General features: G+C 59.0%; 1 protein-coding gene across 8 annotated transcripts in view; it reads left to right on the top strand.

Moving 5' to 3' along the window:
* COL5A1 (collagen type V alpha 1 chain) overlaps positions 1–26209 on the top strand; it is a 149027-nt gene that overhangs the window by 81645 nt on the left and 41173 nt on the right. For all 8 annotated transcript variants that reach the window (XR_005058395.2, XR_005058397.2, XR_012125189.1 and 5 more), the window contains exons 17-32: positions 663–716; positions 1967–2020; positions 3194–3247; positions 4272–4316; positions 5886–5939; positions 6511–6555; positions 7171–7224; positions 7431–7475; positions 8255–8308; positions 12309–12353; positions 13078–13131; positions 16289–16333; positions 18069–18122; positions 20223–20330; positions 20961–21014; positions 22742–22795. Coding sequence is in view for 5 of the 8 variants with exons in the window: in XM_037007744.2 (XP_036863639.1) it covers positions 663–716; positions 1967–2020; positions 3194–3247; positions 4272–4316; positions 5886–5939; positions 6511–6555; positions 7171–7224; positions 7431–7475; positions 8255–8308; positions 12309–12353; positions 13078–13131; positions 16289–16333; positions 18069–18122; positions 20223–20330; positions 20961–21014; positions 22742–22795 (873 nt within the window). In the remaining 3 variants the exon portion in view is untranslated. The remainder of the gene's footprint in view (positions 1–662; positions 717–1966; positions 2021–3193; positions 3248–4271; positions 4317–5885; positions 5940–6510; positions 6556–7170; positions 7225–7430; positions 7476–8254; positions 8309–12308; positions 12354–13077; positions 13132–16288; positions 16334–18068; positions 18123–20222; positions 20331–20960; positions 21015–22741; positions 22796–26209) is intronic.

Genomic DNA, 26209 nt, shown 5'->3' with positions numbered 1-26209 from the left:
GAGTGGATGTCTCTCCCAGTCCTGGTTGCCTCAAACACGGCAGGGCCTGCAGACTGGGCCCTGGGAGGTCCGGGCCCTGCCCTTCAGCCCAGGGCCACTCAGGAGGGGACCGTGGACTTGTCCTCGGTTATTTCCATAGCTGGAAAAAACGGCCGTGGGAGCGGCCCTCGTGGATGGGGCGTCTTTCTTACAGGGCAGACTCTACCTTGGGCAGCTGTGTGGCCTTAGTGAGACAACCCACCGCCCTGGGGCCCATTTCCTCCTTGGCCAGCCACACTTACACCAGCCGCTTGCTCTCTCTTGCCCTATGCTCTCTGGTCTTTGACTTCCAAAGGTGAGGAAGGACATGTGTTCTGTATTGACGTCCGAGGCGTGGTCTCTCCTGGGTTGTACACCTGCAGCTTGCAGACCAACCAGTTCCTCACCTGCTCTGCTGCAGAGCAGCCTCACCTGCCCCATCTCCAAACAGAGAGGTGTGTGTCATTATCTCCATCTGACAGCTAAGGTGGTGAGGTATACGGCAGCCCAGGCCCCTATCTGGGTCCTCTGCACCGGCCTGAGCACACGGGGCCATGGGACAACACTTGGCCCCCAGAAGCCACCGCTCCAGGGTCTCGGTGAACTGGCCATGCCTTTGTCTTGACACTGTACCTCTGTTACAGGGGCGAGCTGGGAGTGACGGAGCAAGAGGGATGCCTGGACAGACTGGCCCCAAGGTAGGCCACACTCGCTGCGTCATCGTGTCCCCGTTCAGGGCCATCACTGTCATCATGCTGGTGATGCAGCCAACGTGCAGGTTATGTGATGAGAATGTCCATGATGACAACTAATTCTCATGATGTTTACGCCTGTTGGGGGTAGGCCCTGGGCTGAGGAAGGTGGGCCAGGATCGGTCTCTCTGGCGCGTTGACAGGACGATGGGTGGTGGGGCGAATTCCACCAGTAGGTGTGGCCCTTGCAGCCGGCGTGCTTAGAGGGCAGCCTTGCCATCTGTGGGTGGTGAGCACAGCATGGGTAGAGGCGCGGCCACAGGAGCCATGTGTGTCATAAGAGGCTCACAGGGGCCGATGCAGGGAACATGCGGCGTTGAGGTGGTCAGATCACAGTGCTCGGGTGGGGCGTCTTCTTGTCCAGCGTTGGGCACCCGTGCCCCTTGGGACTTCAGCCATCATGCGTGCATGGACACGAGCTCTGCAGCCGGAGCCCGTGGAAGCCCCCACCCTCCCAGCTGCTGTGGGCCAGCATGCCATCCCTCTGCCCCCAGCGCTGGCCCGAAGCCTCCCCGTCCTCGGCACACCCTTCCGTCTCAGCTCTGGAAGAGTCTGTCCATGGCCACGCGAGGCTCCGGAGGAAGGTGGCCTGCAGGGAGGAGACCTACACTGTTCACTGGAAGGGGGCGGGGATAGGTCACCCAAACCGCCAGGTGTGCACCTCACCTGTCTGCACGGATGAGCGCTCAGGGGCTCCCCGGGCATCCCAAGCTAATGAGGGGCTCTGGGCTTCAGTGACCGGCTGTGGGGAGAGGAGGAGAGGAAAGGCCCACCGAGTCCCTCTCAGCCAACCACGGTCTCTGACATCAGAGTCTGGACGGCTTGAGCTGCCTACCCTTGACCTCACCCTGGGTGCGCAGCGTCCCTGAGACGGGGCTCAGCCTGCGCACTGAGGATGCAATGGCAGAGCCAGACCAGCAGATGGCACCCCCAGCGTTACAGCTGCCCCAAGCACCCATGTCCCTCTCTGTGCCAGCACGGCTCCAAGTCTGTGGCTCCAGGAGAAAAGCCACCCCTCTGTTGGCAGCTATGCTGTCTGGGGGAGAAGCCGGGATACAGACCCAGGCGGCGGAATGAGCGCCGAGGGGCGGGTTTCTTAAGGCCCCAGGTGCAGGTCGCTGCCTGAGCCGCGGCCGAGGAAGGGCCGTCCGACTGCTGGGGCACGCCTGTCTCTGAGCAGCCTCTTGTCCTTGCAGGGCGACCGCGGCTTTGACGGCCTGGCTGGCTTGCCGGGAGAGAAGGGCCACAGGGTGAGTCCTCCCCGTCTGAGAGTTGCAGGCATGAAGCTCCCACCGCATTCTGTGCAGCAGACACACTTTTTGGAGGCCCTTCCAGAGCCTTCGATCTCGTGTGTGGGGGTGGGTCCCTCGATTCCAAAGTAGCCACTAAAGAAAACGTGTGGAGTAGGGGGTGCACGTGAATGCCAGTGTGACGCCTGTGTTCACGGGAAGTCAGCCCGAGCGAGCGGGCCTCGTCTCTGCAGCTTATGAGGAAGGAGCCAGCTGGGTCCACTCAGCAGAAGGACATAGACGCTGCAGGACTAGCCCTTCCCTTTAGGAGCGCACTTCCTATTTAATGGGCCCCTCGAGCCTTCAGGAAATACAGCCGGCTTACTTGGGAGCTGCCGCCCCGTGCACCAGTAAAGGGGGGATTCTAGAAGGTGGGAACAGTCCCCAGTGGCTGGGCCCCACCAAGAAGGCTGGGTGGGTGTGCCGGGGGCCGGCCCCGGAGTTCCCATCCCCTTGAGGTGGTCTGCACTTGGCGGCCTTCATAGCTTATTGGACGTTTTCTCCCTCCTGCATTTTCTTTGAAGCAGACAATGCTTCTTCTATTTTGGCACGTTCTAGATGTGCAGGCACATGTACACATGTGCACACAGACACGCACATGCACACTCATGTGCCGATTCTGTACTAAGGTTCATCTATCCCCTTTCATGATGCATTGAGAAATGTCTGCTGCAATTTTGTCAAAGCTGCTCCATCCATCATGTGAAAATGGATGAGGCAGCCCCTGGGGCAGGGGCAGGGGCAGGGCCAGTCTGTTGACTGAGGCGTGCGAGGTGCACCAGTGCTGACCTCAGAGCACTCAGCATCCAGGGCAGTGGCCCTCTCCAGGGGGCAGTGCAGGCCTGGGGTGCGCCCCTGCTTCCGCCTCAGTGTCCTGGGGCCCCAGCCCAGCCCCGCTGCATGCCTGGTCTAGAAACCCACCTCCAGGGCCCAGGGCCCCGGGTGAGAGCCTCCCCAGCCACCAGCCCAGCTGCGCCGGTGTGCGCCATCCAGAGAGGTCTTCTGTGGCTCCAGGGAAGTTTTCAGACACTCTGAGCGCTGAGTCTAGAATTAGAGCGAGAGGAATGGGGGCCTTGGCAGAGCCATGCACGACCTGCCCCAGAAGGGCTGACACTGACCTCGCTGACTTCCTAGGGTGACCCTGGTCCCTCTGGCCCACCAGGACTTCCGGGAGACGACGGAGAAAGGGTATGTGCTGTGTGGGCCCCTGGCTGCACCTGCCTGGCTGGCTCCTAGGAGGGTTTGGGCAGGAAAACTGTACGGGGATCGTGGGTGGCTATGAGACAGGACGCCTGGTGTGGAGGGTGGGAAGGGAGGGGATGCGGTGGGCAAAGCCCTGGGCCAGGACGTAGAGGCTGCACAGGACTTGTGAGCAGAGCACAGCGGGGGTGGTGAGCTGGACGTCATTGGTCTTGTGGACGCGTCCAGGAGAGGCGGGCCCCTGCCCCAGGCCTCAGAAAGATCGCCTCTGACTCCAGGAGATGGTGCCGCAGTCCGTGTCTTGGATGGCTTCGTCCTGACGGGGGTCTGGCGGAGGTGGCAGGTGGTGGAGCTCGGGATGGGGAGACGGTGGCGAGAGCCCGGAATGGCTGAGGGGGCAGGCAAGGGACGGACGCTGCTCTCCTGGTGTGGGAGCCTGGCCGGGAGGCAGGCCCCTTAGACGGCCTCAGTGCCCAGTTCCAGGCTGTGAGCCGAGTGCTTACAGGCAGCTCCTGACCGGGAACCAGTTGGCCGGGACCGCACTGCCCCCCCGAACCAGAAGGAAAGCCCCCCTCTTGGTTTGCTCCCCACTGTGTTTGGGATGCCGGTGGGCACATCAGGCCCCTGGCATCAGCCTAGGGGGTCTGGTGACTCTCCCGGTTCCTGTCCGCGCTGCGCTGTCACTCATGTTCCTGTCGTCTACTGTCTTTCTCTGATCTCTGTCCTCTTCTGTCCTTCATCTCACTACCATCCGAGGTGAGCAAGCCCTCTGAGCCCATGATTCCCTCTGCCCGGCGCTCCCCTTTGGAGCCGTGGTTTGTGAGCCCCTGAGCCAAGTCCCAGAGGCCTGGGCCTCACCTTTCACCTGCAGCTTCCGGGGCTGAGGACGTCCCAGCTGTCCGGCCGGCACACACTGAAGCAGCACCCGGGTTGGCTGGCACAGTCAAGGGAAAGCCTGTCTGTCCGGCTTTGGAGTCTGTCCCTGAAATCCCGCCTGTTTTCTTCCCCACAGGGTGACGACGGAGAAGTCGGGCCCAGAGGGCTGCCCGGGGAGCCCGTAAGTCCACTGGCTGGGTGGGACTGTGTCTCCTTAGCACGGGGCTGGCAGCACAGGGATGGACCGGAGCGCAGATCGGGGAGGCACCGCCCAGGAAGTCCCCTGGGACAGAAGAGGGCCCACGGGGCACTGGCAGAATGGGTCTGAGCCTTTCCCAAGGATCAGCCCAGGCCAGGGCTCCAGGCCACTATCACGGTGGGTGACCACAGGCAGCATGGGGGTATCCAGCATCAGTATGGGGGTATCTAGGGTCAGCATGGGGGTGTCCAGGGTCAGCGTGGGGGTGTCCAGGGTCAGTGGTGGGCATCCAGAGGCACTTGCAGGCCTGAATCCGCCGGAGTATGCCACCCTTTCTGATGGCTGTGCTTTCCAAAAACTGCCCTCCAGCAGTGGCCCTGCAGGGGTCAGAGAGCTCTTTTCCATACTCTGACGTCTATTTAGGGCCAAAGCAAGTGCAAAGGACATTTTCAAACGCCTCACAGTTGTTACCCACGTCCACACCGAGTGCACGTCTGGTGGTGTTAATTGAGGAGAAATATCAAGAAAGCTGCACAGAGGAGAGCCTGGGGCCGGTGTCTGCCCGCTCGCTCAGGGCTAAATTACACCCTAGATGTTTGATTAGCCGCTAAGAATTCATCAGCACAGCCCTCTCCTTAACACATGTCTAAGCGATACCTTCTGGGTTATTAACTTCTAAAAAACATTTATGTGACTGGGTATTAACATAATGAGGGACACTAAAGTGGCCATGAATGTGGGAAGGGTTTCTTTTCTGCTGCATCTGAAGAGCTTCTACCAAAATCAAGGACACTTGAAATCAGGTGCCCCGGCTTCAGGCTCGCCCACCGTGGGCAGGGTGGGTGTGAGCGTTTGGGCTGCAGGCTCCTCCCGTGGCAGGCAGTGCCGCCTCTTCAATCCTGTGGACCGTCCTGGGGCCAGGGCCGCCTTCGGGCTTTGCCCACACACCTGCCCCTCGCTGCCAGGGCTGGGAGGACCAAGCGCTGTCGCAGTGGCCATCCCAGAAAAGGCCCGAGCTCCACTCCCATCTCTGCACACTCGGTCGTGATGACCCCGTCAGGGGCCTCGTCCACCGCATGCTGGCAGGCTCTGATGTCAGAAGTGCAGTGGCGAATCGCTGCCCAGAGGGACTGGAGGGGAGTCACAACAAAGCCGTAGACGTGCTCCATGTGGCAGAGCATAATGTGGCCTCAGCTGGGACAGCTTTTGTGCACCTGTCCTGAGCCAGCGTGAAAAGGCACAGTTGACTTGAAATGCACCCCTTTCCCCACGGGTGCCCGCTGTCCCTCGTCTGAGCCCCCTGTCACCCCAGGCACCCACCTGTACTGCCAGGGCCGAGGTGGCCAGGCGGAGCTGAGCAGAGTGGGGCAAGGGGATGAAGCGGACGAGGAGGACTGTCAGCTTGCTCCCTGGGGGCCATGGAGGCCCGTGTCTCGGCAAAGACCTGGGCACAATGGGGGCCAATCGGGGCTGCAGATCGTCCTGGGGACAGGGCCCGGGGGATGGAGTTCCCGGCCAAGTTTGAACTGTCCTTTCTCTTTCCTTTTGCAGGGTCCACGTGGTCTTCTGGGGCCAAAGGGGCCCCCCGGCCCTCCAGGACCTCCTGTAAGTCCTGTCACCCCTTTGCATGCCTGTCCCCATCACTGCCCTCAAGAACCCCCCTCCCTCAGCCCAGCTTATGACCCACTCGGGCCTTCAGGTGGCGCACCACACTGACAGCTGTGCACACTTGCCCGGCGCTGGTGCCTGTCTCGGCAGGGCTGTGATGCTCTAGTGGAGCTCTCCAGCCGGTGGGGGCCTGCAGGAGGGGGCCTGCTGCGTCACTACTGCCCCCTTTGGTCACATACAGTAACCAGACGCCACATGTCCTCCCTTGAAAGTATTTCCAGCCACTTCTGTGACAGTTCCAGAAGGAAGCAGAAACCCAAGTTATGGGGGGCTGTGTCCCAGGGGGCGGCTGACCAGGGCTGGACCTGGCTCTCCACCCCACTTGCATGGACTTCGGCCTGCCTGTGATCTGGTTGAGCCTTTAGGGCTTATTTGCAGGGGAAAGAGCCTGTCCCCTCCCCCAGAGGGTGTGCTTCCCTGACACCGGCAGGCGCCCAAGCTTGCTGAGTAGGATTTTCCTCTTGGGGGTTCTTGAACATTCCATCTTCCTTTTCCCTATTTCATCCAGGGTGTGACGGGTATGGACGGCCAGCCAGGCCCAAAAGGAAATGTGGTAAGTCTCTGGGGTCCTTGCAGCTTGGCCTCATGGTGGTCGCCCTGGGTATACCCCCAGCCAGGTTGGGGAGATACACTGCTGTCAGAACCATGTCAGACTGTGAGGCGGGCACAGGCCTTGGGCCAGGCCGGCGGGCACCCTGCCACGGGGGTGGGGGCGCGGGCAGCCCGTGCAGCCTGGTCTCTGCTTGTTCAGTCCAAAGCCAGAGCATGCAGTGCAGGCACGGCGGGAAGTCACCTAGCTTCTCCCCTGCCCGCTGGGATGAGCACACGCTGGGAGCGCCACCAAGGGGCAGGTTTCCAGCCCACATCCATTCTGGGGACACTGGGAGACTGCGTGGCGTGGTGGTCTGGGAATCTTCTGCCAAATAGAGTATTTCCTGGTCTCTTCCTCCTAGCAGTGTCTGGGGTGTGTTCGAGAAACGAATGACTGCCCCTTGCACCAGGGTCAATGTTGAAAGTGTCACAGGTGCCAAGGCTCCGCTCCCTGCCCCAGGGCCACCTGCCGTGTCCCGTCTGGGCACCCTCCCGGGCTCGTGTCAGGCGTGAGAGCAGACTGTGACCCAGCTGCCCCGCAGAACCCCCTTCAGTGCCTTTGCTTCCTTTCCTGTAGGGTCCCCAAGGAGAGCCTGGCCCCCCAGGACAGCAGGGTAATCCAGGTGCCCAGGTGAGGAGGCTGGGGGCGGGCTGGTGGGCCACGGGCAGCGGGAAGGGCAGGTCTGCTGGTGGTCTGGCCCAAAGGGGCCTGGGACCCGGAGGTGACTTGGAACCTGAGTCAGTGCCCGCATAAGGGAGAGGGTGCGGGGCAGGGCAGGGAGGGCTTCTGAACCACGGGCCCCCTGACCTTCCGTGCCCTGCTCTTCCCCTTTCTAGGGTCTTCCTGGTCCCCAGGGAGCAATTGGCCCTCCAGGAGAAAAGGTGAGTGGCTGAGCTGCGCATAAGGGGCCACTGCCCACCTGCTGGGTGCACCTTGCCCAGGGAAAGCTCGACTCCTGTGGGGTGTGGGCCCCAGAGAAGCGCCGGCCGGCGCCAGCTTGGGGTGTGTGCTTTTGCCCTCCTCTCAAGGTGGGGGCTCCGACCGTGATGCACCAGTCAAGTCAGCTGGGGATGGTCCCAGATCTTTGCATTCACTGATGTTAGATTCAGTTACTAGCCACGCAGAGGGCTGCCAGATTTAGGAAGAAAAATAAATACAGACGCCTAGTTACATTTCAGCTCTGTGGTTTGTCTGAAATCCAGGCTTAACTGGGCATCTTGTTTGTTGTTGTGGTTGTGGTTTTGCTAAATTTGGCAACCCTAACGCTTCTCGGCACCTGCTGAGTCCTGAATGCCTAGGAGCGACCCAGAACACCCCAGCACCGGCAGAGCCTGGGGCTCAGCTCAGCACGGTCCCCTGGGGGCTTGTTAAAATGTGACACTGGGCTGTGTGGGGCCTGAGGCCACCATCTGAGAACCGCTCCTGCCTTCACTCAGTGGGGGACTTTGTTCCAATAGCAAAACTTGCAGGAAACAGTGAAGGGCAAAGGTCCCCCTTCTATGTGCTGCAGGTCACCCGTGGAACCTCAGTACCTCTGAGCATCCTTTACAGATGATGTACTTTGAGCAGAAATGTCGAGCAGTGACCTTGGGGACATGCAGAGTACATGGGCTGCCTGGGGAGATGAACCCCAAAAGCTAACAGTCTCGATTTGTTCTAGGGCCCCCTGGGCAAACCGGGCCTCCCAGGAATGCCTGGTGCCGATGGGCCCCCGGTGAGTACCCCTCCCTACTGCTCTCCTCCACACCAGCCTGCCCTGTGTCCCCTCAGGATGGGAACCGGGAACCCAGGCAGACTGCCCCTGCCTCTTGCATCCCCTCACTCAGGCCGGTGGTGCGTGTGTGTCTTCCAGCTCTGTCGATGAAGACCCATTTGATGGCGAGCTTGATTGCTCAGTAATTATGGGGTTTTGGACACGCTTTTTCATAACATGCTTCAATCAGAGGGTGGCGATTGCAGGAACAGGAAACTGGTTATTTATGAGGGTGTGCTGTTTAATTATCGGACGTCAGCCTTGCATTTTTAACCATAAGGAGGGCTGGGCTGGGCTCCAACCCATCTCACGTGTCACCAGCATTTGAAAGGAGGGGCAGCGTGTGCTGCGAGTGTATTTTTAGCGATCACTCACTGGGAAGGGGGGTGAACAAACGCGTTTGAGTGTGCGAGCGCACAGCTGTGGAGCCAAATCAGGCACCGCCTAGAAATAACGAGTCAGCGGCACATGCGGTCTGGCTAAGCGGGGCGACCAGTGGGGAAGACATGGACGGTGAGCGTACGCGCGCAAACTTCTCTGCACCAACCACCCTCTTTGTAGGCTGCTTTGCAGGCTTTTTGTTTTTTGGGTGTTTTTTTGTGCTCTGTTCATGTGGCATAGAGAGCCTACTTCAGAAAACAAAGATGAGCTGTATTTGTTATCTCAGATGCAATGTATTGTTGAATAACGCCATCAAAAACTAAGCAAGAAAGGTAAATATGTCAGCAGGTGGTTGATGGCTTGCTGACCCACGGCTGTCTATTCCCGTCTTTGTGGCTGAGAACCACAGGCCCCCAGTTGTCCCACCTCTCTTGGAATCAGGGGACCACCAGCACGTGGGCTGCCCGTGAGCTCTCTGGGGCTCTTGGTCTCCTAGACTACTGGGAGTTTGGATACAAAACCACGAATCCTTTGCAGTAGGTCATTTATGTCCTATAATTTACATTTTCACCCAATTGCATCTTCTGATGACAAAACGACACATCTTACTATGGAAAATAAGGAAAACGAATGAAATGGCAACAAGGGAAAGCAACCCTTGACCCTGTTCCCATGGGTTAGCCCCCTGATCACAGGTGAATGTCTGTCCTTCGTGTCACTTTTTCTCACTGCTCTTGGAAGGACGTAGTGTAAATGGAGCGTTCCCTGCAAGGCATCCGTCAATGGCCAGGCCCGAGGCCCTGCTGCGCAGCGCCCCCTGCCCCTTCGCTATCTTACCAGTTCTGCCCCGGGATCCGCCTCTCCACACTGGAGTCTCCAAGGACTGGGGTCCCTGAAGAGTCACCACTTTTCTTCCAGGTTCTGTGGGGAAAGAGGGGCTTCTAGGAGCTAGTAGGCTGCCTCTCAGAGACCCTCCAGCTCTCCCCCAACCAACATTATCCTCTGAGATGTGGTGGACAGTGGACCCAGGCAGACACGTGGGGCAGGCGGTGGTGCTCGGCACTGAACGTGCTTAAAGTAAAAGATAAAAAAGGCAACATCACACTCACTGGAGGCCTGAAGAAACAGCCCATGCTCTCACATGGATTTTCAGGAAAAGAGAGATTTTAAAATGTTCTTTCTCCCCTGGAGGCAGCACATTGCTGGTCAGCCTTGCAGAGAGGGTTTTGTTTCTCTCCTTGCTTTGGTTTGGTTTTGATTAAGAACAAAAGGAAAGATGGATTTAAAACCTTTCCAGAGGTCTGAGATGTTGCAGAGCAGCCGGGTGTGCTGGCAGTTGTGTTCAATCATTCCGGGTGGCACACGGCGGGAAATGGGTAAATGAGTTATGGTTCGAAGGAATATTACAGAGCCTGTAAAAATCTAATTTCAGCAAGTACTCAGTGACATGAGAAAAGGCTCACGATACAATATTAAATTAAAAATATATCACCTGATGCGAATTTTGCATGCGTATTTGCAGAGAAAATAGATTAGGGGAACTATATCCCACAATAAGCCATAGTTGCTGTGAGCAGCAAGATTATGAAGGATTTTAATTTTCCTTTCCACTTGCCTAATTGCCTACAATAAGCATATATTACCTTTTTAATGAGGAAAATATCAAATACAAATAATGTAAGCTTTATTATTTTTCCATGATAAAAGTAATGCTCATTGTAGAATAGTGGAGAAATGCAAACCGGTAGAAAGAGAGAGGGAAGCAGGCTGGCTTTTCATCAGGGGGCGGTCCAGCGCTCTTCTCTGGGTGTATTTCCTTTCTGGCTCTTTCTGTTCAAACGTATTCTTCGTAAGTGAGCTTTGTGCCTTCCCCCACGGGGGTCCTCTCATTTTGTCAATGCAACTTAAAATGTATCTAAGGAAATTCAGCCTCAATTCAAATAACGGTAACAACTAGGAGAGTTGGTAACATTTGCCGGTCCCTCTGTGTGGGGCGCAGTCCTGACTGCTGTGTAAACAGCTGTGCTCCTTTAGGTCCCCTCCCAACCCAGGGGTGCAGGCAGGTTGTCACCTCTACAATATGAGGACATCGCCCTGGGGGAGCAGTAGCTCACTTCCCCCAGTGACCAGATGCGGGGTCTGCCCCCTACATGTGAGATCCCCCAGTTCCTTAACGGAAATGTCTATGGTTGATGGAAACTGCAGTAAACACCCCCAAAACCCATATGGCAGACAGGGAACAGCACCCCACACCCGCCTGCCATCCTGAGGTGCTGGTCCATGGCCTTGTTTCTGGAAGGCAGGGTGATGGGCCAGAGCAGCGGGCGTGGCCCAGCCAGTGCCTGATTTTCCTCAGAGGCAGGTGTTCCCAGGACTCCCCACCCCGTGCCCTCGGGCCCCCCGAAGGCACCCCACCCCGCAGGGAACTTCCGTGCTCTCCAACTTGCTCCACTGTGATAGGCTCTTTGCAATAGCATCAAATCCAATTTCACAACTAGTAGAAACAAAACAGAACACCCACAAACCATTTCTTCAACGAGATCTGGGTCTCCATAATGCTGCCATGCTCTAAAAGCAGCATCCTAGCCAGCTCTGTAGAACACTTAGGAAGAAAGAGCACTTAGCCCACCCTCTCTTTTTACACACGAGGAGAGGGAGGCCCAGGGAGGGCAAGCGACATATCCAAGATCACAGAGCGGGGCGGCTGGCATAACCAGGAGGGGAGTCCAGCCGCCAGACACCCCCTGCCAGCATCCTCGCCACACCACAGGGCATCTTTTTCTGGAATCCCTGGGGATGGAGCTGTATTTATCTTTCTGCTTGTATCACCTGTGTTCAGCTCGTGGACTCAAAGGGCATTGAACCTAGTGACCGCCCTTGCTTGGGAAGCCAGAGGGGCGGGCCTGAGGATGGAATTGGGCTGGGTGGGCGCGGCAGCGATGGAGGGGCCATAACCCCTTCCGCTGGGCCTCAGCTCTGCGTCCTCAGTGTCGGGGGGTGCCCTCACCTTCCCCCTGCTCCCCCTCCATCCGTGTCACCTGTGGGGGTGGCCGAGGCCCCTGCTCGAAGGGCAGGACGTAGCCGCCACCCTGGCCTCAGCCCCGCCCTTCTTCCTGGTCCCTGGGCCGCGGGCACATCTGTGGTCAGCACAAGTCCAAGAAGCAGGAATGCCCGGAGCTCTGGCACTCTGGCCCTGCTTTGTTATTCCTTGTTCAGCCAGAGCTTCGTGCTGCTGCGTGGCCTTGAGCAAATGTCCTGTTGCCATCCCCGCCCACCGGCTCGTGAGGGTGGGCTGGGCGTGGGCTGCGCCTGGTCACACCGACGCCCGATGGAGCCCGGAGCCCACCTGGCCTGGCCCTGTCCCCGTTTTACAGAGGAAGCGGCCGGGGGCCCGGGCTGGGAGGGGTGCCCTCCGCTGCCTGTCCCGTGGCAGCCCGCTCTCTGCCTGTGTTTTCCTGGGGAGGGAAGGAGATGGAAGGGCCCAGTTCTTGCTCTCACGTTGTAGGCTGCGGGGGTCGCTGAGATGTCGAGAGGCCGCCTTCTAGGGCGGCCACTGACCCTGCCTTTTCTTTCCTGACAGGGGCACCCTGGCAAAGAAGGCCCTCCAGGAGAGAAAGGAGGCCAGGTGGGTACAGGCTGCGCCCTCGACTGCTCCCGCATCTCCTGTGGGGCTGGCCTCAGGGCTCCTGGCCCGACTGCCCTGGGAAACCCGGTCACAAAGGGCCCAGCAGGGTAGCTGCCTCCCTCCTCAGGCGTCTGCGCTGAAGGGACCTGGCCAGGGGGGGTCCTCCCATCTGGGCCCCTGCAGCCCCCCCGCACCTTGGTTACTCCTTGGGGATGTGGGTGCGGCCCTGACCGTAACCACCAGAAACTGGGTGATCGTGCAGGGTCTTGACCCATCACTGTTTGTTTGGGGCCAAATCTCTGGAGTTTCCAGGTGGCCTGAACCCATGGGGACTTGCCTGCTGCCCCACTGCGACGAAGGCCCACTTTTCTCCCTTCCCACTCACGGCCTCTGCAGGCCCAGAGCTGCCCCAGGGAGCTGTGGACAGCGGTCAGCAAGGCCCTTTGGCTGTCGAAGGCCATCCCTTCCCCAGACAACCAGCCCTTGTCCCCTCTCCCAGCCGGAAGCTCTCCCATTTCTTCCAAGGTCCCTAGGCTGGGAGGTGTTCCTGGAGTCTCTTCCGAGGGGCTGTCCTGGATGTGCGCTGCGCTCACACGAGGGGAAGGTGCTCGTGGAGGGCCAGCTCTCCAGCTTGGCTGCAAGCTGGAAGGATGCAGGGGTGGCCCAGACACAGCCATGCAGTGCCCGCTGGAGACGAAGCTAATGGTCTTCCCTGTGATTTCAGGGTCCGCCCGGCCCCCAGGGCCCCATTGGATACCCAGGTCCTCGGGGAGTCAAGGTGAGAGACTGCAGCTCATGTCTTCCTGGAGGGCACCGCTTGGTCAGTTTTAGGGAATTCCTCCATGGTCTCCCAAGCTGGAGGAGCCCTGGTCTTCCCGGTCTTGGGTGTGAAGGTCAGGCCCTGGACAGTGGGCCTGAGCAGGAGAGGGGGTGACCGGCTGTGGCACGGAAGGACCTGGACAGGGACAGTCCCCATGCATCTGTGGAGGCTCTGCCCTCTGTCTGGGCAGGATCTCACCCTTTCCCTCCTCATGTCTTCTCGCCAAGCCCCTCACTGACCGCAGACCCCAGGCGAGGCGAGAGCTTGGCACTGTCTACTGGGGAAGCCCAGAAACTTGTCTTCCGGGCCATTTGCACACTTAGAGTGAGAGTCTGTCCCCGACAGCATCTGGGCAGACCGAGTTGCTGGGAGATGGTTGGTGGGAGGTGTCTGTTTGCTCTGTCATGTTTCTGTGGCAGGAAGGTTCCTGGACCCTTGTGAAGGGGGACACGGAGCTCCAGGCTGGCACCCAGGTCACGGCCTAATGGTCCCCAGGAGCTGACCATGTTTGCTCTGAGCTGCATGATGCACTATCTGGTTACGCTGCTCTCTGGGCGTTCCAGGCGCTCATGTGGGGAGGGACATGCCCCCGGGAGTGTGTGCAAGGAGATGCTCTTTCTCCGAGAACTGTGATGTTGCAGCATTTTAGGCTCGAGTGATTCTGGGGCTTTAAAGAAGCTAATGGTGAGTCTCACCTTCAAAATGACTTTAATTTGATGTGAAGGAAAACATAAATATGTATATGAAAAGCAACTGGTTTAGCCTGAGGGATTTGCATAGAGACACCCATCAGCTCCTGTGCATCGGAGGGCACCACGGTGGCTATGAGCCCCAGACCCCAGCTTCCAGACGACCCTTAAGTTAATGCTGCATTCAGAACTCAAACCCAAACGTGCTCCCCAATCAAGTGCCCCATCGTTGACCCCCACAGGGACCCCAACTTCCATTCCCCAGGAATCAGGATGTGCCTGGTATAAGAGCCACCCCAGAAACTGCCCAAAGGTTGGGTGCCTCAGGCAGGCCAGGCTTTTCTCTGAAGCAGGCTTTTCCCAGCACATCTAGTGAGTTTTATAAGGATGATAATTTAGTAGAAACACTGATTACGTGAGCTCTATGCATGTTTATTTTACAAATTCTAGTCGCACAGCAAAAGCTTCCACCAGCTACCGTATGTGGCTAATTGCATAATGCTGCTTCTGTGAGCTAAGAAGGTGTTTGCTTTAAAATGTTTATGGAGAATGCTCTTATCTTGTCTATCTGATTAGAATTCATTCATGACATGAGCAATCCGGTTTGACTAGGAAGCAGAGGGGGAAGGGAAAGCAAGGCTGAACACTCTTTCATTGGGAAAATAGATTCTCAGCCTCCCCGGTGTTTGAAAATGTGAGCAGAATCTGCAGCCTAATGAGCAGCAGGCCCCAAAGGACGGTGACAGCAGGGGTGGGAGGGGCGGCCAACTGCAGCGACAGGACAGCCCTCGGTTAGGGAGGTCCAGCTTCTCTCCACTGTGGAACAGAGCCTTGGGTGTCCTTTGATTTCCTGCCCTTTAAGTGTCCCCTGGGCTTCCCTCCACCCTGGGAGTATGTTTGGGCTTAATGGTCAGCAGAATCAGACCCACCCCAAAGGTCCGTCCCCGCTGGTGGGGCAGATCCTCCCGTGCCGGGTTTTAGCACTGTCCTCCTTCCCAAAGCGCCGGCCCCCTGGGCCCAGGGTGGGTGCTCTGGCCCAGGGCTCTCAACCACAGCCGACACCTGCCCCCCGGGGACATCTGGAGACATTTTTGATTGTCACTTGGGGAGCTGCTGTCATTGAATGGGGAGAGGTCAGGGGTGTGGCTGTAATCCCACAGCGCACAGGGCAGCCCCATGACGTGGGGCAGGGAGAGGACCCTGCCCCGACGGCAGTAGAGCTGACGCTGAAACCCCAGGTCCACTGTCCACTTGGCGCTGTAGCCTGGCCTCTGACATGGTCACAGAGGGGTAGAACCTTAGGTCTGGGACAGGTCCTAGCGGGTCTCTGTCTTACGCTCTTGTCTGCAGACGGGCATGGACGGGGAGCCCTCCAACATCCTGCAAGAGGGAGGAGAGCTGGCGCCTGACCCCCCGCAGTACAGGGTTTCAGAGAGCCGCACCCCCTCCTCTGCCCCAAAGCGTCCCACTGCCTGGCACTGACGGAGGCCGGGTGCGGCCAGGGCGGCCATCCACTCAGGAGGCGGCCGCTGAGCCCAGGCGTGGCCCCAGCTCTCAGCCACTGTGTGTCTCCATCCTGTCTCGGAGTTTCCCAGGCCCCCTCTCGCTCCTGGGAGAAGGCTCAGAGCGGCGGGGTCTGTGCCCTGTTCAGAGGACAGCTGGTAGCCCAGGGGTCCTGGGAGGTGGCTCTCCATCCTGGGGCAGCCTCCGCTGAATCCAGTCCAGGGGCCTGGCATCTCTGGGGTCCCGTGGGAGGTAGCCCAAGAAAGCTGCCAGCTGTCAGCGTGGGTCTGTGCCCTGCTCGGCAGACTGGGCATGGCTGCTCCACCTGGTCACCTAGGCCAGCGAGGGGCTGGCCCAGCAGGCTACCCAAAGAGGACACGCCCCCTTATGGTCCTTGTTTAGCATGGAGATGAGCAACTCCCAAGCTGATAACCATAAAATTATTGTTGGTGGAGGTACTATTATTACTAATTGGTAATTAATAATTTTACATCATCATATGTAAAGAATAATAAAGGAGAATAGAAGTAATCAGATGGCGCAGAGCTACTGTTTTCTGAGCACCTGCTGTGTGCTGGGCTCTGCCCTGAGGGCTTTTCAGGTGTCCCCCTCCCACCAGCAGTAAGCAGGTGAGGGCTGCCATCACCCCCACTTCCCAAATGAGGAAACTGAGGCACACAGCAGTCTGGGATGCTGTCAGAGGCCACAGAGCGGGGCTGGATCCTGAACCAGTCTGCCTGATTCTAGAGCCTACGTACAGGCCCCACGTTCCACCTGCTCCCTCTGAGGCTGGGGACACGCTTGGGGAGCTTGTCTGGCATTGGTGGGGGGGCAGGCATGTGTCAGCTGCTGGGCGCTCAGCCGCCCATGGTATTTGGGGCTCAGACTTGAGATTGCTTACTTTCTCCCTTGTGTTTGCATAGGGGGCCGATGGCATCCGTGGTCTGAAGGGCACTAAGGGCGAGAAGGTGAGTGCCCCTTCCTTTCCGTGGTGATGGCCGGTCCAGCCCAGAGCTGGGTGCCAGCCACTGGCCCCTTCAGTGACAGCCCTCCTGTAACACAGCTGAGGTTGATGTCAGCTCTGGGCGTGCAGGGGCTTGATACCACCATACAGGACAGGCTGTTTGCAACGAAGAAACTGCAAGTCAAAGACCGGCCCTCCCAGCCACTGGGTGCATCTCCCAGCGGGCATGCTGAGGGTCTGGGGCTTTGTGCCCCCTGCCAAGATACAGCGCTCTGTCCCCTCCCCTGCAGAGGCCAGTGGACACCTATGCTTCCCGCCCAGGCAGGCCAATTGCAAGGCAGCTGCCAACGGGTCTCCTTGTAGTTAGATGCTCTTCCCGGGCAGCCCTTCAAGCTGTAGCAGGGCCAGCAAGGAAGGCGAGAGGTGCCCAGGGCAGAGGGCACTGGCCCGCCAAGAGGACCCTCAGTGTCAGACATGGATCCTCTCCTGTGGAAATAGCCATCCCCAAGGGGGCTTGTCAAGCGGCCATGCTGGACCTGGTGGCATGGAAGCTGCACGGGCCCTGTGTACGGTGTTGGCTCAGCGCCCCTGTCTGGGCCGCATCCTCAGCAGCCACTTCTTGGAGGAAGCAGACACATGTATCAGAGTTCCTGTGGAGCTGGGCCCGCACGAGGCGGAACTCTAAGCCCAGCTTCTGGACCGTCCTGCCCTCCTTCCCGGGGCCCTGGAGGCTGGATACCAGAGGGCGCGTCCAGCCCGAGGACGCTGGCCTCTCGGTGGAGCATGTTGCAGTTGGAGCAAACGTGTTCCATACGGAGCAGGTGTTCCCACTGGCAGGTTATCTGCAGGCCTCGTGTCCCTGGAGTCCCGATCCCTGGTCCCAGGCCCCTCTCCTGTCAAGGTGGCTTCCCAGGTTTGGTACGTCTATCTTGTCACATTGGTCTTTAGCCAGACACGGGGCTGCTTGAGCGAATGTTGGTCATGGATACTGATCACCAAGGGAGACACCTCCTCTCCAGAAAATGTCCGCCCCGCCCCCAAGGGGCCACAGAGACAGCGGGTTGGGGTGAGGAACCCGCCCCAGACTCTGGCATCACCCTTGACCACCGCTGATGAGCTGACGGCATTAACTTACACTGTGGATAAGGACTGTGGGCCAGCAGCTGACTGAGGGGATGGAATTCTCATCAGGTCCCAGAAAGTTGCCGCCTCCATGTGTGAGCTCCCAGCCGGCCTTGGGGCTTACGAGCCAGCTGAGTTTCCCAGGCCCCCTCCGTCCCATGCCCTTGTGGTGGGTGACTGAGACCAGGAGCCCTGGATGCTGAGACGGGCAGCCCCAGGGGGTACAGCGGCACGCCTGGCCCCTCCGTCCCTGCCTGCAAAGCCCACTGTGGCAGACTGACTCTCCCACGCACTTCCCAGCAGGTCGCCTCCTGCAATGTTCACCTGCATTGTGGCCCGGCCTGCGGATAGGCTGACCCAGTGAGCGGCTCTAGGAACCAGATGCTGGCTGCTTGCCGTGCAGGGCCGCACGGGGCCGGGCAGGGCATGGGCGGGCCAGAACCATGGGCCTTCACGTCTGCGGAGGCCAAGGGCCAACAGGAGTGTGCTCACAAGGGAAGGGCACTCAGAATCCCGGCCCCTGTGCTGTGGCTCAGGAGCCCGGGGTTGGGGGCCATGTGCTGAGCGGGAGGTGGCACCTTCGTGTGACTCTTGTCTCTCTCTGATCCCTTTTTCAGGGTGAAGATGGCTTTCCTGGATTTAAAGGAGACATGGGCATCAAGGGCGATCGGGTGAGTGTTTTGGGGGAGGCAACATCAGGGAGGAGTTTGTAGGAGGCGCTGGGGTGTTTGGGGTGCAGGGCAGCCTCCCAGAGTGGAGGGGACACCTGTGGAGATTCTCAGGCCCCAGTGGGGACAGCAGGAAGCCCAAGGGCGTGGCCCCCGTCCCCTCCTCAGCATCCCCACCTGGTATCAGCCCCCTGGTTACTGGGGTCTGCTTGTGGTTACCTGGCCCCCCTGGCCTTGCTCTGCTTCAGTGGGGGGACTTGGCTTCTTCTGGCTGATACCCTGGATTGCAGAGCAATTCCTTTGGCTCAGGGTCGAGGAGGGTTGCCTGGGCAAGGGAGGAAGGGGCCACCAAAATGATCATTTGGGAGGGAAGCAGCCTGCCTGAGGTCACGGGGCCCATCTCTGGCAGGGCAGCAAGTTGGGGCCCCACCTGTCCTGGGAGCATCTTGGTTCCCCAAACAGCTCTTTAGCTGCTTTTTAGCCCCATGCAGTCGCGGGCATGTGGGCTCCTGCTGGGCTATCAGCAGTGGCAACAACCCATTGTTTGTAATGAATAATTCATCTCAGTTCCAGAGAAGGCTGGCTGGTGCTGGGAGGACGGGGCTTTGCTCATGTGGCAAGCGCCCAGCAGGAAGCCACTGGCTGTGTTTTCCTGTAAATGAGGACAGGGTGACACAGATGACGCTGGAGGAAGTTTCTGGGTAGTGGGCTGGCTGCCCACCACCGTGTGAGCACTTTGACGTTCCCCTGATAACTTGCCAGTGAGTCAGAGATGAGACACCTGCGCATCCGGGCCGCGCCGGGGCAGCAGCTGTGTGCACACCTGGGCGGGAGGCTGTGGCTCGCACAGCTGTTGTGCGGCTGCCGTAATCATTCCCCTACAAAGCAGGCCTGCAGGGGCCTTTTCAGAACATGCCAGACCAAAGCCCTGAACCCTTGGTGCTTTGTTCCAAGCTAAAAAAGCGGAGGCAATCTGTGCCTGCCTCAAGGGAGGAGGTAATAAAAGAGGGATTCGTTTCACAATCGTGTCCCAGTTAGGCTGCTGCTAAAGACAGCCGTTCCAGAAGTTTCTCTGTGGTGGCAGGATCCTGACTCCCCAGGAAGGGGCTTCTCTGACAACACAGTGCACGCATTTGGGGTCCACACTGCCAGGGTGCATTTTCAAAAGAGATTGCACCAAAGACATTCCCGGTCGTGAGCCAGGCTACATGAGGTGGCCCCTTGTTGGAGGTGGATGGGGACGGGATTGGGAGCTGGGACGCCCCCTCAGCCAAGGAGCAAGCATCGGCAGCCTTGATTCTTGCAGAGAGGTTTCTGCCATGCTCTTGGCATTTCCTAAGTGTTCACTTAATATGTGCAGAGTTGTTCCATTGACTGAGGAAATCACTTCTTAGGCACAGAGTTCTCCACCCACGGGCAGACGGGGGCTTGGTGGTCTGTCTTTATCCGTGCTTGCTTTCTTCTCTTGTGGGTTGCACCAATGTCCAGTCGCAGCTCCTGAAAACCAGTGGTCGGTGGGGATGGCTGGGGTGGGCATTGCCGGCTTGCCAAGCCCCCAGGGCCCTCTTCCTTGCTGGGCCCAGGCACCCCATCTGCATGGGGGGAGTTGGATGAGGCTGTATGTAGGCCCCTTCCATTGGAGACACGGTCTCTTGTGTGCCAGTTACACCCAGGCAACTGTCCCCTAGGGGCCATGGTCCATTTCCATGCCTCCTGGGGCTTCAGGGAAAGAAGGCAGCCCCGCCCCATCCCTGCAGGTTATGCTGCCCAATCTGGGGGAGCAGCGATTCAGAGCTGCTATTGCTAACCGACCTGTCAGCCAAGAGCTGATGGGGAAACAGGCTTGTGTAGCCTCGGGAAACTATCCGGAAGCCAACTGACCCTCCACGGTGCAGGGGGCGGCGAAGCTGGTCAGCGGAGCCCTGTAATTTGCTGCACGGTGCTCACGTCTGGTCAGTAGCTCTGGGAGGTTCATCTGCTTTTAGGAGGCCCCCCTAAGTGGGCCAAGAAGCTCCTACCTCAGGCTTCCCTGGGAGCCGCCCCCAGGACAGAGGCGGGGGACACTGCTGTGGTCTGGCTTACCTTCTGTTTTCTGGCTTGCAGGGGGAGATAGGCCCACCTGGTCCCAGAGGAGAAGATGGCCCCGAGGGCCCCAAGGGTCGTGGAGGTCCGAATGGTGACCCTGGTCCTCTGGGACCCTCAGGGGAGAAGGTACGTGATGCAGGATGCCGCACCCTTCCTGATGGCCCAGGGCATCCTAGACAATGGCTCAGGGAGGCTGAGGCCTCCACTTGGGGTGCGTGTGGTCTGATGGGGTTGCAGCCCCTTCTGCCCCAACCTGGCCCTCTTGCCACCCTCCCGGCAAATTGTGTGCTGGCAAATGAGTCCTTCCCTGCCCCGACTTGGGTCTCTCTGAGTGCATGGCCAGTCCCTGGAAGATGCCCTCCTACAGGGGTTCACAAAGCCTGGGGGTCTGAGCCCCACGACCACATACATCTCCCCTCGGTGTGCATTCCGGCTGCATGAGGCTGCCCGCCCCCTGCCCTCAGCCTCCGTCGGGAACTGGCTCCTGGAGTGACCTTCCCACAGGGCTTGCCCCAAGGCTAACATGCCCCAAGGCTGACAGATAAAACCGCATTCGTTCGGGCACGTGTCTCTGCTTTTGCTGCAGCCGTGGTGCTGGTTTCTTGTTTTTAAATCAGGGCAGGGATTCTGGGGTGTCACTGGCAGGACAGACACCAGGGGCCTCCCCGTCTGCACGCACCGGCTTTCTCTCCACTGAGGACGTGGGTGGGAAAAGACTGTGCTGGCCATTCAGTGCCACTCCTGTTTTCTCCCCAGGGAAAACTCGGAGTCCCAGGATTGCCCGGTTACCCAGGAAGACAAGGGCCAAAGGTAACTTCCGCCCCTGTTGGGTTTCACACCAGGACACTCCCTGCCCTGCCCGCCCCACACACTGTCATCTGCTGGCATCCCTGGGGAGGCTGCTAAGGCAGCAGGGAATGTCACGTTTGCTGGATCTGTCCAGCGCTGCTCTTTTCATAGCCTTCTGTGGACAAAGGCGCTCAGAAGGTTAAGCCTTTCAGAGAAGGGGGCAGACCCAGCCTGGGCCGTGGGGAGGCTGCCCCTCAGGGTCCTCGGCGCCTGCGGCCCTGTGGGGGCTTGGTCTGCTGGTTTCCCCACACCCGGAGCTCCATAAGCCTCTCTGCCGATTCACCCTGGAGATTTGAGGGTTTATAACTGAGTATAAAAGACAGATGAAGGCCTTCTTAGATGAAGTCATGTTCTCTAAGTGAAACAGCTCCTTACAGCTTTGGAAATCATTTAAAACTTTTTTTTTTTCCAAATCTCACCTTTTATTATTCATGGTTCTTTCTTAAAAAATAACCAGCTGCCTGCACCAGAGACATAATTAACAGCAAAAGAGAAGCCCTGTCTCTCTCAGGTCTGCATCTGTGCCGTTTCTGCCTCGCTCCGGCTCCAGCGCCTCTCAGGCCCACGTGCTCACTCTGTCAGCAGAGGCAGGTGCTGTGAGCTGGCTGCGCACCAGGCAGTCCCTTCTGGTTGAGGAAATGCTCCTGTCGGCCCTCCCTGGGAAGCCAGTGTCCACACTCGGCGCGTGGCCCCACCCGTATGCAGGGGAGGTGGTTCGCCCTGAAACAGGTGTTTTATTTAGTGTCCATCTGTCCTGCTTTGAACATGGACATGATGCAGCTGCCAGCCACAGTGCCGTCCATGCACAGTGGGCTAAGAGGGGCCACTGGACACGGTTTCTCGGAGTACATGTCCCCTTGGGGGAGGGGAGGACAGGCAAGAATTTGGGAGAGAAGGGCGGGTGCCTGGACCAGGTTCAGGCAGCTTTCTGTAAGGTGAGGGAAGCCTGTTGAAGCTGTTGGGGGCACTTTGGAAATGAGATATGGCCCCAGACCCACCTCCCACACTGACAAGGCCCCCTGCCTGGTTGGCAGATGGGTGTACTGGGGAGCTGGCCAAGCTCAGCCCCATGTGAGAAGAGCCACATTTGAAAATATGTAAACTTTTCGTGGTCTAAGAATATGTGCAGGTCAAAATTTTAAGGCCATGTAGAGAGTGGAGACCCTTCCCCGTGCCCCAGGGCAGCCCCCACCTCCCCATGTCCTGGGGTCACATAGTAGGTACTGGGTGGTCGCCAGACCCAAGCGCTCAATTTTATTTTTTGCCCATGTGCACCTGTAGATTTCTAGAATTAGCTGCGACGCATACATTTGCAAGCTTTCTGACTTTACAAGCTTCTTTATTTAGAGGTGTTCTGGGAAGATAACAAAACCTGACGAGGAGGCACAGTAAACAGACTGTCACGAGCGTGGGGCTCGCACACCGCCTCCAGTTAATCTTAGCGCACATTCCCTGTCCTTTAAACCAGCAGTGTCTTGAAGACACGGGTGGGAGAAGGGGGTGGAGGAGCACGGGTAAGACTTTTGGAGTCTGTGAGGTGCTGGGAAAAGATCTGTTGAGTGGGTGGGTAGGGGGGGTGAGTGGGCAGAGAGGTGGGGTGGGGTCTGTGTCAGAGCTGTGGGCCGTAGCACACTGCTCCCAGCCACCCGGGTCCAGCTCTCAGCTCCTCCTTATTGCCTTTCTTTCAGGGTTCCATCGGATTCCCTGGCTTTCCTGGTGCCAACGGAGAGAAGGGTGGCAGGGTAAGGAAGCCTGGCCTCTGCCTTGGTGCTAGTGGGTACATTTCCAGCACACCCTGTTTATTTCTCACCCACTCTGCTGTCCAAAACAGCCGACCTTGAGCTCGCAGCGTTTACACTAAGCCCGGGCGTCTTCCGCACACGGACGGGCGGGATGCCGGAGGGGGCAGCAGGCAGCGGAGGAGGTGTTAGAGGAAAATGTGGAGGAAAGAGGCTTTCTAATCAACACTGAGCAACAGCTCTGCTGGTCATTAGCAAAAGGCAGATTCTTCTCTTCCAACCGACCGACTTCTTCAGGCTTGTTTTAAAAGGAAGGGGAAAGGAATTTTATTTTGTATCTCACTGACTCTGCTAACCTAGATTTGAGAGGCGCCCTCCCTGGCTGTTCCAGGCCGTCACTGTGACAGAGTGCCCGCCAGGGTGTGTGCACTGTGACTCTCTTTGTCGTCGCCCGAGCAAGATCACTCTGAGGGGTGGGCTGGGGTAGTCATGCCACACACCCCCCCGTGAGTCCCTGCTCGCCCCGGCCTTCTGGCAGGAGCAGCCCTGGATAGCCTTGACTAGGGAATCATGTGACGGCGCCTGTGCATTGCCACCCAGGGAAACAGGACCAAGACAGGCAACCTGGGCCTTTGCTCTGAGCCGGGCTTGTCCCCAGGCATGTGTGGGGCATGCAGGGCAGCGTCCGCAGAGCAGGCCTGGCGAGGCCCTGGGGCCCTGTGGGGCAGCGGGTTTTGCACAAGCTGTGGCAGAAGCAGCCTTTCTCAGCCCTTCCTGGCGGGACCCCGGTTCTCTGCCCGTGCTCTCCCATCCGGGCAGACCGGCCCCTCACTTCAGAGCACTTGCTTCGACCTCAGGATACCCTGGTCGGGCAGGGATGGAGGAAGTTCAGACAAAGGCCTCAGGGAGCCTGAACCCCTGTAAGTAAACGTGTGGGCCACGTTTGCCAAGCAGAGAAAGGGGGACCTGTTCTTTGTGCACATGGGCAGCCTAAACACAGAGAGATGGTTATCTGTCCTTCTCTGTCTATACAAGGTCTGTGTGTACACGTGTGTCTGTATCTATGTCATTTCTGTGTCTATCTGTCAGTCTGTGTGTCTGTCTGCCCATCATCTGTCTCTTTACCCGTCTATCTGCCTGCCCATCTGTCTAGTCTTCCTTATAGACAGTCTGTTGTCTTTGGGGAAGGCCGTCCTCTGGAAAATGCAGATGCCATTTGTGAAAAGTGGCCCAGGGTCTGGTGAGCATGGGGTGAGGGAGGATGGACAGCCCCCATAGGGCAGCAGGAATCTCCAGGAGGGGTCGGGACGGCTGGCGCTTGGCCATGTGACCTGACCCCAGCCCGCCCTGCCCCATGGAGGAGTCTGGGGCCTCGAGGAGGGGCAGAGGCCGACGGCGGCCCTGGAGGCTGGCACTCTGGTCCTGGCTCCATCCCCCACCTGTGCCCCTCATGCTTCTCAGCCTCCACACCCCTGAGCTGAGAAGGTTGGACCCCTGTGCCCGTGTTTCGGAGCTGTGGGTCACCAGGGGCTTCGCCAAAAACCGAGCAGTTGGAATGCAAGGAATGTGGGCCCGGGGGCTGGCTCTGGTTGTGGGGTGTGACCCAGGGTTCCAGGCCTGCAGTGTGGACACCCCGAAGATATTATCCACTCTGGGGATTTCAGGATTTTCTAGGGTACGTGTGGCTCCATCATGCACTTGGTGGACACCTGGCTGGGTGGGGGGCCACACCTGATGGGGGCATGGGGTGGGGGAGTGACAACGATGCCGGCTTTCACAAGGGGAATGGTTCCTGCACTGCCAGACAGGCCTGGCACGCACGCCACTCACTGTGGGAGAAACGTGCCCGGGGCCAGGGCCATCCCTGCAACTGGGGCCACAGGACAAATGGAGAACCTGGAATCTGGGGAGGCCCAGGCCATCCCTGGGAGGCACCCGAGGTCCTCCTGGTCACGCGCGAACCAGCTGCTGCAGCTTTTTGGGCTCATCCTACTGGAGAGCAAGGCCCCGGGTCTGAGACCCGGCCTGTTCCTTCCTCAGCTTGTGGGCTCCCCGCACCCAGTGCCCACAGGGCGACTGAGCGAGAGCCGTGTCCCTGCACAGGAAGACCCGTAAGGCTCTGAGCTTCCCCCATCTGAGAAACGGTCCCACCTTTATTCTGGAACCTTCCCCACGGAAGGAGGCGGGATCCTAGGGAGCTGTCCCCCATGACAGCAGCCCCCCCTGGTCGCGCCCCGTGGTTTGGAATGCCCCGTGCCACACAGTCCTGCTCTCTGGCCATCTCTTCACACCGGGTTTCAGGGTTTCTCTTAGAATCAGGTGCCCGTGTCCATCCATCCCCTCAAACGCCACTACTGAGCACCCACTCTGCCCCCATGTCCCCGGGTGCTCTTTGAGCCCTGGGGACACAGCAGCAAAGCCTATGCCCCGCTGGCAGAGCTTTCCTTGCAGAGGCAGGGACAGTGAACGCAACATCCTGAGCGCACCAGGCTTGGCAGCGGACATGGTGTGCAAGGCTTGCATAGAGCAGGTGGGCAGGGAGGGCTCGGGGGACTGACTTTAGGTGGGGGCCGGAGATGGCCTGGGGGGACGATGTGGACTGGGCCGTGCAGACGCGGGAGGTTCAGGCCGAGGCCTGAGTGAGGGGTCAGCACGAGGAGGGGGCAGGCCAGGGGACATGGGCCACCTCAGGACACAAGGATGGTGACCAGGGTGCAGTGGTGGGGGTGAGAGGGGGTCGCATCCCCAGGACTCAAAGCCATCCCCCCGGGGCATGGTGGTTCTCGCCACCTGCCTGAAGCCTCTGGCCACACTGAAAACGTCATCCCTGCAAACTCTATATGGGAATTGAGGAAAGTTAGGCAGCAGCCATGGGGTAAGAAACTGGTGCTCTGAGGCCTTGTGTGAGAAGCATCTCGCTGCTCCTGTCCCACTGGCAGGGAGGAGGCAGCCTGGCCTGGCTGGGGACCAGGAGAGCGGGAGTCGGGTGGGGGCAAAAGAGATGCTCACCCAGGCTGCCGGCCCCAGGTCACCCCGCCGCCCCACCGACAGGGGACTTGCAGACAAAGCCTGGAGGCAAAACTCGGGTCTAGTCTAGACCCGCACGCACCTGCCAGGCAACCACCCAGTGCCTGACCACTGGTGGGAGCCCCCCAGCTGGTGGCCGGACATCTGGCCTGGCTTGGAATTCAGCACCCTCTGCTTCAGGCTCCTAGCCCGACACCCAGTGTGGACTTCACGCCAGGAGGCGGGGGCTCCTCCCGCTCACATGCAGGCAACAGGCTTCAGTGCAGAGCCCAGAGAGGAGCCTGCCTTTACCTCCCCTCGATTCACCTGTGCCCCCCGAGCCGGGCCCAGGGCAGCCGCACATGCACAACATCTGAAATACCGCTTTCTCTATGACATGGCTGTGTGGCA

This window comes from Manis javanica, chromosome 2, assembly GCF_040802235.1.
Source record: "Manis javanica isolate MJ-LG chromosome 2, MJ_LKY, whole genome shotgun sequence".
NCBI lineage: Eukaryota > Metazoa > Chordata > Mammalia > Pholidota > Manidae > Manis > Manis javanica.
Note: the sequence above shows the minus strand (reverse complement) of the source record. Positions and strands in the feature narration are given on the sequence as shown.